Source organism: Saccostrea cucullata, unplaced genomic scaffold (assembly GCF_032062105.1).
Source record: "Saccostrea cucullata isolate Sc308-1 unplaced genomic scaffold, CSIRO_AGI_Scuc_v1 ctg1238, whole genome shotgun sequence".
In the NCBI taxonomy this organism is placed as follows: Eukaryota; Metazoa; Mollusca; class Bivalvia; order Ostreida; family Ostreidae; genus Saccostrea; species Saccostrea cuccullata.
Genome location: NW_026927401.1, coordinates 251,827 through 264,511, shown reverse-complemented (window position 1 = coordinate 264,511; position 12,685 = coordinate 251,827). Strand labels below are relative to the sequence as shown.

At 34.4% G+C, this 12,685-nt stretch overlaps 1 protein-coding gene across 1 annotated transcript in view; it reads right to left on the bottom strand.

The window, feature by feature from the left end:
• Positions 1-2,009: 2,009 nt before the first annotated feature.
• Positions 2,010-12,685, bottom strand: part of LOC134274367 (uncharacterized) — a 30,456-nt gene continuing 19,780 nt past the window's right edge. The window contains exons 4-6 of the mRNA XM_062756649.1: positions 8,853-8,879; positions 3,801-3,890; positions 2,010-2,344 (exon numbers count right to left, since the gene is read on the bottom strand). Coding sequence (XP_062612633.1) covers positions 2,010-2,344; positions 3,801-3,890; positions 8,853-8,879 — 452 coding nt within the window. The remainder of the gene's footprint in view (positions 2,345-3,800; positions 3,891-8,852; positions 8,880-12,685) is intronic.

Below are 12,685 nucleotides of genomic sequence, written 5' to 3'. Positions count from 1 at the left end.
TCGAGTTTCTGATTGACAATATATATGTGGCTTTTGGAGACCAGGTCTTCCAACCATCCATTGGAATTCCCATCAATACGAATTGCACCTCGTTATTAGCAGACCTATTTTTGTATTCATAAGATGCAGACTTTATACAAAATCTTATACATGAAAAAAAAAATCTTGCTGTGGACTTCAACTCGACATTTAGATATAACGATGACTTATCTTTAATCAACATGATTATTTCCATTCTTATGTCGATACGATATATCCCGGTAAGTTTCAAATGAAAGATTCCACAGTGTATGGCATATCTGAATAATTTACTATAGAAAAGACGTTAATGGTAATCTAACAAGTAAACGTGATGGCTTACTTGAATCGTAATTTCCCTTACGTCTGCCGCAATATACCGTTCGTTATCATCTTCATACGGTGTTTATATCTCGCAGTTGATTCAATACGCAAGAGCATGCTCTATATAGGAACAATTTCTAAAACAAAGCAAATCATTGACAAACAAGTCGATGAAATAAGGATATCAGCAGTTTTGTTTAAAGTCATCATTTCGTAAATTCTATGGTCGATACAATGACCTTGTCAGAATATTCAATCTATCATAAAGCCCCGTGATCAAAAAAATCATCTTGAGCTTAAGTCAAAATTTTTACTTTATACTTAAATGTTTAAAAGTCAGCAGACCAAAATTAGACTTTTCCCCAATATTGCTTCACAAAAATAAAGTTATCTACAAAGGGTATTTCAATAAACCATCCCGGAGGCAAGTCCTCCAAGAATCTCCCACGTGTACTAACTCATTAAGGTGGAATATCCCTCTGATAAGAAAGATAACTTTTCTGATAAGAGAGATAACTTTCTTCAGACATTTTGTCATGAAATTCAGTGAATTGTACTGTCAGAGTTTACAAGTTTCATTCATGGGAACCATTTTATGGTCAACTCAATCAATCTTATTCTATGGTACAAATGTTGATTTATGGTTTCTATTGCTAGTATGTACATTAATGATTTTTAATAATTTACTTAAAACATTTATACTCAGTTCCTTTAAACAGTGTAAATTGAGAAATCTCTATCTCTTAAAGTATAATTCTTTTAATTGTACAGAAATTTCAGATGCAGTATTGTTTATAAACATTTAATTAATATTTTGTTTCATTAAAAAAATATTTTCAAGGGCGATAATGGAACGATAACTCTTGTTTATGGATGCGTGTTATTTTACATGCACAGAAAACAATTTGTAATTGTGATTTAAAAAGCAGCGCTTCAGTATGTTTTCTAATGGGAATTAGATAGGTATGAGAGTAAATATTATTTTTATATATACCTCATATTTCTAATTTAATTGTGAGATAAAAAATAATTAATCTTTCTATTTACCATATCAAATTTTCTTCACATCATGATTTGACATATTATTCATTTCTGAAAAAGTAAGCAACGCTTCATACTTCAAACTATTTTCCATTTGAATTTAATGCTATAGTTGTTGCTGAAAATCAATGTCTGGATTTTTAAAAAAAAGTCGTGAAATTTGGAGCAGAGGGATATTGCCCCTTAACTGCATATTAGGTGATACAATTGTTGCATCTATTTAGCATAAAATCAGGGCATGCAGCTTTACAAATTTTAATGAAAAAGTTTTGCAATTTCGATTGGTTTTCTCCGTTGCCAAGTAATGAAAATGGATACCTTGCTAAATGGATATTTTTCGTGTTTTATTTTTTCAGATCAAAGTGGTATCCATGGGTATAATACGGTAATCATGTAATAAATAGAAAATTTGCATACCAGTATTTTAATGGATTTAAATTTTACCTTTGTCAGCAACCTTTAAAGCTCAAATTCATTAAAAGATCTAACGATCTTTATTATTTTTGAAGTAGATATTGAACTATAATTTAACGGTATTTAAACTTTATTATAACATTCCTCTAAGCTTGAAAGAAAAAAATACTAATGAAAGACTTCTCTCTGTTAAACATAAATTGCAATGAATATTAAGGCTTGAAAGCAAGAATAACTATCCTCAAATTTTTAAAGAAGTTTTGTATATCCAAAAACAAAACAGGTAAATCCATTATTATAATAACAGAAATAACAAATATAATAACAATGGCGCCTATATATCCTGCCACGACCGCAGATTCCCGCTGATCGGGGGCACATGTCCGTGAACGTACGATGGACGACAGGTTTTTCTTTTCCAATGACAATTCAGTTTGAATTTCTTTGATGCTGTTTTCCAAGTTTAAGCGATGGAGAAGTTGGTTGGTTTCATTTTTCCAGAATTCTACCTTGGCTTGAAAATCCGCTGAACAACAGCAATTCTGATCTGAGTAAAAATTAAACCATTAAAAGTCTCAGATATATGTTTAGACGAGTTTGTGAGATATGTTGTTTAGATTTATAATCAAAATTTTGATTTGCGTCCCACATCCATGAGCTAACTTTTAAAAAAATGTTTGAAGCATTGTTTTACAAGGATGTCTGTAAACTAGTTGTCCAGTAATATGATGTTTGGAGAGGGGACAGGAAGAGCTTCAGTAGGTATAAACAGGTTTCTCACAAAACGAAAGTCGTCGGTAAGCAAAACATGTAGTCTGAGAATAACCATATAATAATGACGTTTAAGACTGTAGAATTGTTCATCATTCATAAAAAAGTATTCATTGAACTAAGCTGAAAGTGGATATTTGTTAAAAAAAATCCAACCAGTAGACCTTTCGAAATATATTACTGTAAACCAACTATTCGCGAGCGAGAAATATAACAGCGAATTACACGATCTTCTACTGCCCACGGTTTATTCTCGCTGCAACTCATTACTTTTTTGTTCTTGTGTAGAAAGCCTTCCAAATTGTAAATCTCGAATAAAATGTGTCGCGAGTAGCAACTTCCTTATAAAAATTGAGTGAACATTAAAATTCTAGATTTTAAATACATCTTTTAAAAAGTTGAATGAGAACAGTACTTCTGTACGTATGCGAACACGAAGAAAATGGAATGGAACACATTCTCAGAGGAGAAGACAAGACGTAGCCTTCTGATGGCAATCAGAAACTAAGAAGGCTAAAGAGCAATCGAGGAAGTACAAGATGAAAATGAGCAGGTTGGCTTAGTATGCCACACACACAACAACTGAAGACCAAAGGAAATGTAAAGAAATTATTGCAGCCCTTTTTTTATCCTCTTGCGCAGAGAGAAAGAATGTGAAGAACGAAAAGCGAAGATTAATGAAATTCGGCTGTAAATTTTTTTTGAGCAATCATATTTCATTAACCTTCACTTTTCGTTCTTAAACTTACATTTCCTTTCCAGTTTCTGTTTTGGTGGCATTCTAAGACAACCAGCTCATTTTTTTCTGTATTTTTCTTTCTTTCTTTCCTTTTTTTTTTTTTTTTTTTTTTTTTTTTTTACAATTATGCATGTTGAAGTAAACATTAATTAAATTATCAATTTAATAAAATTATATTCAATATTACACAAATATATCATTTATAAAACGCAGGAAGTCGATATCATTACTTGTACTGAAGTTGACTTAAGTACAAAAGCCTTTTGTCTGTAAACTATAAAAAGAAAAATATAGATGTGTGCATGACTTACTCATGTTACTGGCGGTAATTAGATTAATGAAAAACAAATTCCCTTACATGTCGTTTGTATTTGATCCTTTCCGATAAAGCAATCTGTTAATCTGTTGTAAAATTCTTTGTAGTTGTTTTGATGTTGCTGTATGTGATTTTTTTCAAAAAGATTTTTACCAATAAATTCTGTAACTTAAATACCTGTTGTATCTGAAGGCTGATTCATTGTTGAGATTGTATATTTCTCTGTATTCGTAGTAGCAGCTGGCTCTGTACTCGCGGTTGTTGTTCCTAAAAGTGTAAAGTGAGTAGGTGTACTAGATGATAACTCATTATTCCTCAAGAAAGAAGCGCGAGAAATGAAACTTTGTTGAAATCATTTCTATTACCTCTGAATGAAAACAAAAGGTATTGTGAACATTTCACTTAAAACAATGGAACCCTTAAGGCCTTTTTCAAACTTTCATACGCGTATGAGAATTAAGACAAAGTCCCTAAAATATGTTTTTTTGTAATGGGAAACCCCATACATATATATTTGTTCGATGAACCCTCCCTATCCCCCCCCAAAAAAAAAACCGTTGGTCATGCTATGATTAACCAGATTTCCCCCTTGCAAAACCTACAGTAACCCCGCTCTACCCCCAGGATTCATAATTTGAACAATGAAGAATGTACACTAGCCCAGGATTCTTCCACAAATGTTTCAGCTTTTCTGGCCCAATGGCTCTTTAGAAGAAGATTTTTAAAGATTTTTCCTAAACATTTCAATGTACAACTTTTATTCCCTACTGTGGTCCCGCCCTATCCTCGAGGGTTATGATTTTAATAAATAAGAATCTACATTACAGGATGATTCCACAAATGTTTAAACTTTTCTGTCCCGTTGGCTCTTGAGAAGAAGATTTTCAAAGATTTTTTTTCTATTTTTTAAATGTAAAACTTGGAATTCCCTTTTGTGGCCCCGCACTACCCTTTGGGATCATGATTTTAACAATTTAGAATCTTCACTGCCCAAGTAGGCTTCGACAAAAGTTTCAGCTTTTCTGGCCTGTGGCCCTTAAGAAGAAGATTTAGAAAAGATTTTTCGTATGTACATGTATATGGCTACACCCTACCTTCAGGGGTCATGATTTTAACAATTTAGGATCTGCACTACCCCTTGATGTTTTCACATAATTTTCAGCTTTTCTAGCCCAGTGGTTCTTGAGAAGAAGAATTTTTGATGGTCCCATCCTTTGTAAGCCCTTTCCTTTTTATCTCCCTTTGTATGGGGATTTTGCCATTCGGCTCAGGTGAGCTTTTCTGATCACATTTTGTCCGTCGTCCGTCCGTCTGTCCATCTGTCTGTCCGTAAACTTTTCACATTTTTCACTTTTTCTCAAGAACCACAGGGCCAATTTTGACCAAACTTAGTACAAGGCATTCTTGGGTAAAGGGGAATTTCAATTGTTAAAATGAAGGACCAAGTCCATTCATAAGGGGAGATAATCAAGAAAAGACAAAAAAGGGTGGGGTCATTAAAAAATCTTCTTCTCAAGAACAACTGGGCCAGAAATGGTGAAACTTATGTGGAAACATCCTGGGGTAGTGTAGATTCTTAATTGTACAAATCATGAACCCCGGGGGTTGGGCGGGGTCACAATGGGGAATCAAATTTTTACATAGAAATATATAGGAAAAATCTTTGAAAATCTTCTTCTCAAGAACAACTAGGCCAGAAATGCTGAAACTTATGTGGAAGCATCCTGATGTAGTGTAGATCTTAACTGTACAAATCATGACCCCCAGAAGTTTGGCGGGGCCACAATGGGGTATCAAAGTTTTACATAGAAATACTCAGTATATAGGAAAAATCATTGAAAATCTTCTTCTCAAGAACAACTGGGCCAGAAATGGTGAAACTTATGTGGAAGCATCCTGGGGTAGTGTAGTTTCAAATTTGTACAAATCATGACCCCCGGGGGTTGGGCGGGGCCACAATGGGGAATCAAAGTTTTACATAGAAATATATAGGAAAAATCTTTGAAAATCTTCTTCTCAAGAACAACTGGGCCAGAAAAACTTAAACTTATGCGGAAGCATCCTGGGGTAGTGTAGATTTCAAATTGTCTAAATTATGAGCAGTGGGGTAGGGGGGGGGGGTCACAATATTTATTATAAGGGGGAAATCTAGTAAAGAACAGAATGGTCGAAGCTTCTTAGCATCTTCGCTAGTCAAGGGATTCTGATTCGCTACTCTCCTCATAAACCCTTGGCATACGGTGAAGTCAAAAGATGGGATTGTTTCCGTCACGCGATTTCGAATCAAATCAGGAAAGCGCAGACTGTGTCATCGACAGAAATAACGACGCGTGTTTAAAAAAATTAAATCAAAGTGTTTTTTCAAGAATATTAAAGAAGCAATAATTGATTTATGTTCATTAATTATTTATAGTACAAATCGGAAGCTTCAATATAGGTTCTTAATCACATAATTAGAAGAAATAGGATGACACCATTCTATTCATGGAATCGCAAAGTTGTTTTCTTGCGTTTTTCATTTCTCTTGTTTTTTTAACTTTTTAAATCTACATTATCCACAGAAGCTTTGTACCGATTTAGGTAAAAATTGGCTCAGTGGTTCTTAAACAGAAAATATTAATATAAATATGAATAGTTTAGAGAAGTACACATGTGTGTTTAGAAAAGCTTATTTGAGCTGTCAGCTCAGGTGAACTTAAAAGGAGTTGAATTAATTTTTCTCCCAGAAACATCAAATATATTAGTATTGTGAAATCGACACATTTGTTACTTTGTAGAAGATTATTTCTTCAAGCTTGAATACTGATATACTCTTACAAGTCGTTTGTATTTGATCCTTTCTGATAAAGCAATCTGTTGTTAACTTCTTTGTAGTTGCTTTGATGTTATTGTTGTGGTCTTTATTTATTTTTACCAATAAATTCTGTAATTTAAATACCTGAAGTGTCTGGTGGCTGATTCGTTGTTGAGATTGTATATTTTTCTGTATTCGTAGTAGCAGCTGGCTCTGTACCCTCTATTATTGTTCCTAAAAGTGTAAAGTGAGTGGGTGTCATTGTACTAGATGATAACTCAGTGTTCCACTAAGAAGAAACGAGATTAATAAAAACCCACTTCATGTTTTAAAACTTTGTTGAAATCATTTCCATTACCTTTGAATGAAAACTAGAGGTATTGTGAACATTTCACCTAAAACAATTAAACCCCTCCAAAATGTCCACTGAGAATTAAGGCAAACTCTAAATTGTTTTTTGTGATGGAAAACCCCAAATATCTGTCCGATTGACCCCTTCCCCAAAAAATAAATTTAAAAAGCTAGAGCGCCACTGGTCACATCGCTTTCCTGAGTAACTTTGGCCTGCTATGCTTTACCTGATTTCCCCTTTGTAATACCTTCTTTGACCTCCCTCTGCCCACAGGTTGTACATGATTTGAACATGCAATTTAGAATCTACACTACACCAGGATGCATCCATATAATTTAAGATTTTTTAGCCCAATGGCTTATGAGAAGAAAATTTTTAAAAAGATTTTCCATATATATTTAAATGTAAGACTTGAATTCCCTGTTGTAACCCCGTCCTACCCTCGGGGGTTATGATTTTACCAATTTAGAATCTACACTACCCAAGGAGGCTTCCACAAACGTTTCAGATTTGAGGCCCAGTGGCTCTTGAGAAGAAGATTTTAAAAGATATTTCGTATATACATGTATTTCAATGTAAAATTGGATTCCTTATTGTGGCCCAGCCATATCTCTGGGGGTTATGATTTTTTAAAATAATTTAGAATCTACACTACCCCCATGATGTTTCCACAAGTTTCAGTTTTTCTGTCCCAGTGGTTCTAAAGAGGATTTTTTGATGACTCCACCCTATTTTTATCTTTTATTGATTATCTCCTGATATTTCCACTTATAATGAGACTTTGCCCTTCATCTTACAACTTAAACTCCCTTCATTCAAGGATGCTTTGTAACAAGTTTGGTTAAAATTTACCCAGTGATTCTTAAAAGGAAGTTAAAAAGTGAAAAGTTTACAGACACATGGACGGACGGACAGACACAGACAGACAAACAGACGACTGAGAACAGGTGATCAGAAAAGCTCACTTGAGCTCTCAGCTCAGGTGAGCTAAAAAGGAGTTGAGTTATTTTTTTCTTCCAAACACATCAAGGATAGCAGTATTGTGGGTTCAGCACTTTTGTTATTTTGGAGAATATTATTTTCCATAAGTTGGTATGCTGATTCATACTTGATCGTATGATCAAGTTTGAGTTTATCAGAAAGCTAAGATTAACAGAGTATAAAAATATATGACAGTAAAGATTTTAATTATTTTGACTGTAGCATTCTGTTTTTATGATATCAATAAAACACTTAAAAAATGGTTAGCTTAGTCCTACTTGAGCCACGGACGGTTGTAAAATTTGTTGTATAACTTAGAAATTCCTTTTCAATAGCATATAATAATTTGTACAAGGTTTAAGAAGACAAAAGAGTTGCCAGTAGTTTAATCATTAATTGGATTGATTGTTTTAGTGAAGAAAGGGAGTTGATTAAAAATGACGTTTATTCTGTTGCTTAGTGAAAGCAAGCTGCTGTGGAGGCGTGTCCTTGGATGAGCAATTTGATATGAAAGATCGACATCTTCATTAGAAAAATAGTTGAATATCTTAACTGTTATTAGACCCCCCGAATATCGTTTACTTAAGACTTTAAAACATATCAGATATGATTAAAAGAAGGCAGCCATTCTATATTCACATAATACAAACGAAGTTTCTAAGACACAGGTTGTGATGGTTACCATGCTCTTCCTAGGAAAGGATATCCTTATCCACCCGTCTTATTTCCAAGATCAAACCATTTCTGACAAATGGACTGTATTTGTTATAAAAAAATAACTTGCATGCGATGATGGTAAAAAAAAGACTTAATAAAAATATTTGAGGTTTAGTGAACAGAATGCTAAGGAGCATTTCACGTGACTACTTGGATCACCTGATTCGCGCATGGGTAGAACGGTGGAACATGTGCATCACTCTAAGCAATAATGTCCATTGAAAACTAATTTTCATTGTTTTTTGGAAGTTATTTAATTAGTTCAAGAGTTTTTGATCACCCCTAATATAAATCCACTTTAAAAATTTCTAGCTACAAATACAATATAAACAGATATATGGGGAAATTTACACAAAAAATAACAGATTTCTGATCGTTTGGATACCTTGGCTTGAACTTTTACAGGCATCACCTAGAAAGAAAACATATAAAACATTGAAATCAACCAATCAATCCAAATAAAATAAACAGTGAGAGCACCAGTTCGATTGAAATTAGTTGATGCTCTTTGTTTCAGCTTGAGGTTATGAAAATTATAATTTGAAAGAGACATCATTGCTTATAATACCAAAACATTTGATTTTCCATAAATACACAGGAACAGAGATTTTCCTGAAAATAGTGCATTTTCACGTAAAATCAATAGACTCCGTCCTAGTACCAGAACGCCTGACCCTGGAGTTATGAAATTCATAATTTTGACAGCTTTTTTGCTCCTCCCTCATATCATGAACTTATTTTATCTGATTAAGGATAGAGAAGAATATATTTGAAGAATACTCGTATATGCATTTTCACTACATGATCATTAGAGCCCCACCTAACACTTAAACATCTTACCCTTGAGATTTGAATTTCGGACTTTCGGTAGAGAGATTTTAACAAGAGGCCCAAGGGCCACATCGCTCACCTGAGCACATCGGCTAGGAAAAAACACATATCAGATCAGAACTGAAAGTTTACTGAAAGGGGCTTCAATTGTAATACTATTTGAGAATGCCTTCATATCAATAAAGCATATGACTTTGCTGTTATTGATAAAAAGATTTCTTTTTTAAACATTTTGTTCCTATATATTATTTCATAATAATTTGAATTTAATTCCCCATTGTTTCCCTCCCTATCCTAAAGGGCCATGATTTTCAATACATGAGGATGCTTACACGCTTATATGACTAAACATAGCTTTTCTGTTCTTGGGATTTTCCCTTTATTTTTCTATGTAAAACTTTGATCCACTATTGTTGCTTCACCCTACCCTTGGGGGTTATGATTTGAACAAATTTGATTCTACACTACCTGAGAATGGTTCCATATAAATACTAGTATGTGTACCACTAATCATGGCTTTGCTATTATTGATAAGAAGACTTTTTAAATATATTTTAATGTAAAACTTGGATCCCGCATTGTGGCCCCACCCTATCCCTGGGATTGTGATTTGAACAAACTAGAATCTACACTACCTGAGGATGATTCCATATAAATATCTCTAATCATGGCTTTAAAGTGCTTGAAAAGAAGATTTTAAAAGTTTTCCGCATATATTCCTATGTAAAACTTTGATCGGCCATATTGGCCCCACCCTACATAGGGTATACCCCCAGGGGACATGATTTGAACAAACTTGAATCTACACTACCTGAGGATGGTTCCACATGAGTTTCATCTTCCCTAGCCCGGTGGTTCTTGAGAAAAAGATTTTTAAAGATTTTTCCTATATACTCCTATGTTAATCTTTGATCGGCCATTTTGGCCCCATCCTACCCCCTGAGGTCATGATTTGAACAAACTTGAATCTACACTACCTGAGAATGGTTCCACATGAGTTTCATCTTTCCTGGCCCAGTGGTTCTTGAGAAGAAGATTTTTAAAGATTTTTCCTATAAACTCCTATGTAAATCTTTGATCGGCCATTTTGGCCCCACCCAACCCCTGGGGGTCATGATTTGAATAAACTTGAATTTACACTACCTGAGGATGATTCCACATGAGTTTCATCTTTTCTGGCCCAATGGTTCTTGAGAAGAAGATTTTTTAAAAATGCCATTAATTTTTCTTTAATTCATGATTATCTCCCCTTGGAAAAGGGCGTGGCCCTTCATTTGAACAAACTTGAATCCCCTTCACCCAAGGATCCTTTGTGGCAAGTTTGGTTGAAATTGGCCCAGTGGTTATTGAGAAGAAGATGAAAATGTGAAAAGTTTACGACGACAACGACAACGACTACAACGACAACCACAGACAACGGACAAATTTTGATCAGAAAAGTTCACTTAAGCCTTCGGCTCAGGTGAGCTAAAAAGCCAGTAGTAGTCATGCCGACAGCTCAACATGCAGCTTGATATCCAGCGTTAAATAATAATTTTAAAGATTGCATTAATTTCGAAGGTTTAAGTCCGACCTCCCCCCTCCAATAACCCTTAACCCACAGATGCTTTGTGCAAAAATTATTGAAATTAGTTCTTTGGATCCAGAGGAAAAAAACTGAAAATGTTCAAATATTCAAGCACGACGCAATTAAAACCCACAACTGCATTAAGACGGACAAAACAACCGTTACTGGAGTGGTTGACTCATGATCTTATAAAATACAAATTTAAACTAGGGCTAATTGTAACGGGAACCGTTACAGATGTTCCCCAAACGCTCCCCAACTCCCTTTTGGTGCTATATTCCCTTAAGCTCTAGTAAATAAGACATACTTTATGTAATTAAGACTTAAGCAACGTTTTCCCAGAAGGATACAAAATATATTTAAATTTTAGCATTGCACGCATGCTCATGTAAATGCAGGTGCGTAATGACCATATAATCTTGTCTACACTATCTATCTATTTTAATATACTTAATATCGAAGCATTTAATCTAAAAGTATTAAAAAATACACTCATTTAAGCGTATTTTTAATTTTACGCATTTCACGTGCACGCATGTGCAAGCATGTGCATGATGACCATACCTTCTTGTAGGAGTCCATTATGTCTATCTATATTCTAAATACCATCCTGTTTCGTTGAAAACCAAGGGAGTTATAACCATTTCAAGTTTAAGCCAATCAGATTGCAGCGCACGTGCATGCACGTGATTTAATAACAATTGTTATATATCATATTGTAGGATATCCTAAAGTATGCCTATCTTTTAAATTTCGACAAAAAAACAGAAAAGATATTGAGATTTTTGTTACAGCCAATCAGAGCGAAGCACACGTGAACGCATGTGCATGCATGTGCATGACGACCATACCCTCTTGTAGGAGTCTATTATGTCTGTCTATGAACTAAATCCCATCCTGTTTGGTTGAAAAACAAGGGAGTTATAGCCATTTAAAGTTTCAGCCAATCAGACTGCAGCGCACGTGCATGCGCGTGTTTTCATGACAACCTTTATATATCATATTGTAGGACATTCTAAAGTATGCCTATATTTTAAATTTCAAAGTATTTCGTCAAAAAACAAAAAAGATATTGAGGTTTTTGTTTCAGCCAATCAGAGCGCAGCGCACGTGCATGCGCGTGAGTTCGTGCTAATTTGACCATGTCATATTATCAACACTATTAATATATCCTTATATAATGAGTTTTAAAGAATTTCATCAAAAAATGTAAAAGTTATGGCTATATAAAGTATATCAGTCATTTCACTCATTTCACGCGCCCGCACGTGCATGCGTATGCGCGCAAAATAACCTTCGTTCTGCACACCTACACTACACACCTATTAACCCTAAAAAGGTTTTAGCTCAGTTGGATGAACAGTTTCTGAGAACACTCGCGGACAAAAAAGTACCGGAGAACAAAGAAGAAAAAAAAGAATAATAATAATAATAACTAGTGCTAATTGTAACGGGCACCGTTACAGATGTTCCCCAAACGCTCCCCCAACTCCCTTTTGGTGCCACATTCCCTGTAAGCTTCATTGAATAAGACAAATTCTGTGCATTTTTTACTTTAACAACGTTTTCTCAGAAGGATACCAATTATATTCAAATTTTAGCATTGCACCCAATCGCATGTGCGTTAAGATCATATCATCTTGTCTACACTATTTATCATATTTAAATATAGTATATATTAAAGCATTCAGTCCAAAAGTATTAAAATCAGGCATTCAAGTGTTTTAATTTCACTCATTCCAAATGCATGCACGTGCGTGCACGTGCATGACGACAATACCTTCTTGTAAGAGTCCCTTATATTTATCTATGTTCTTAAT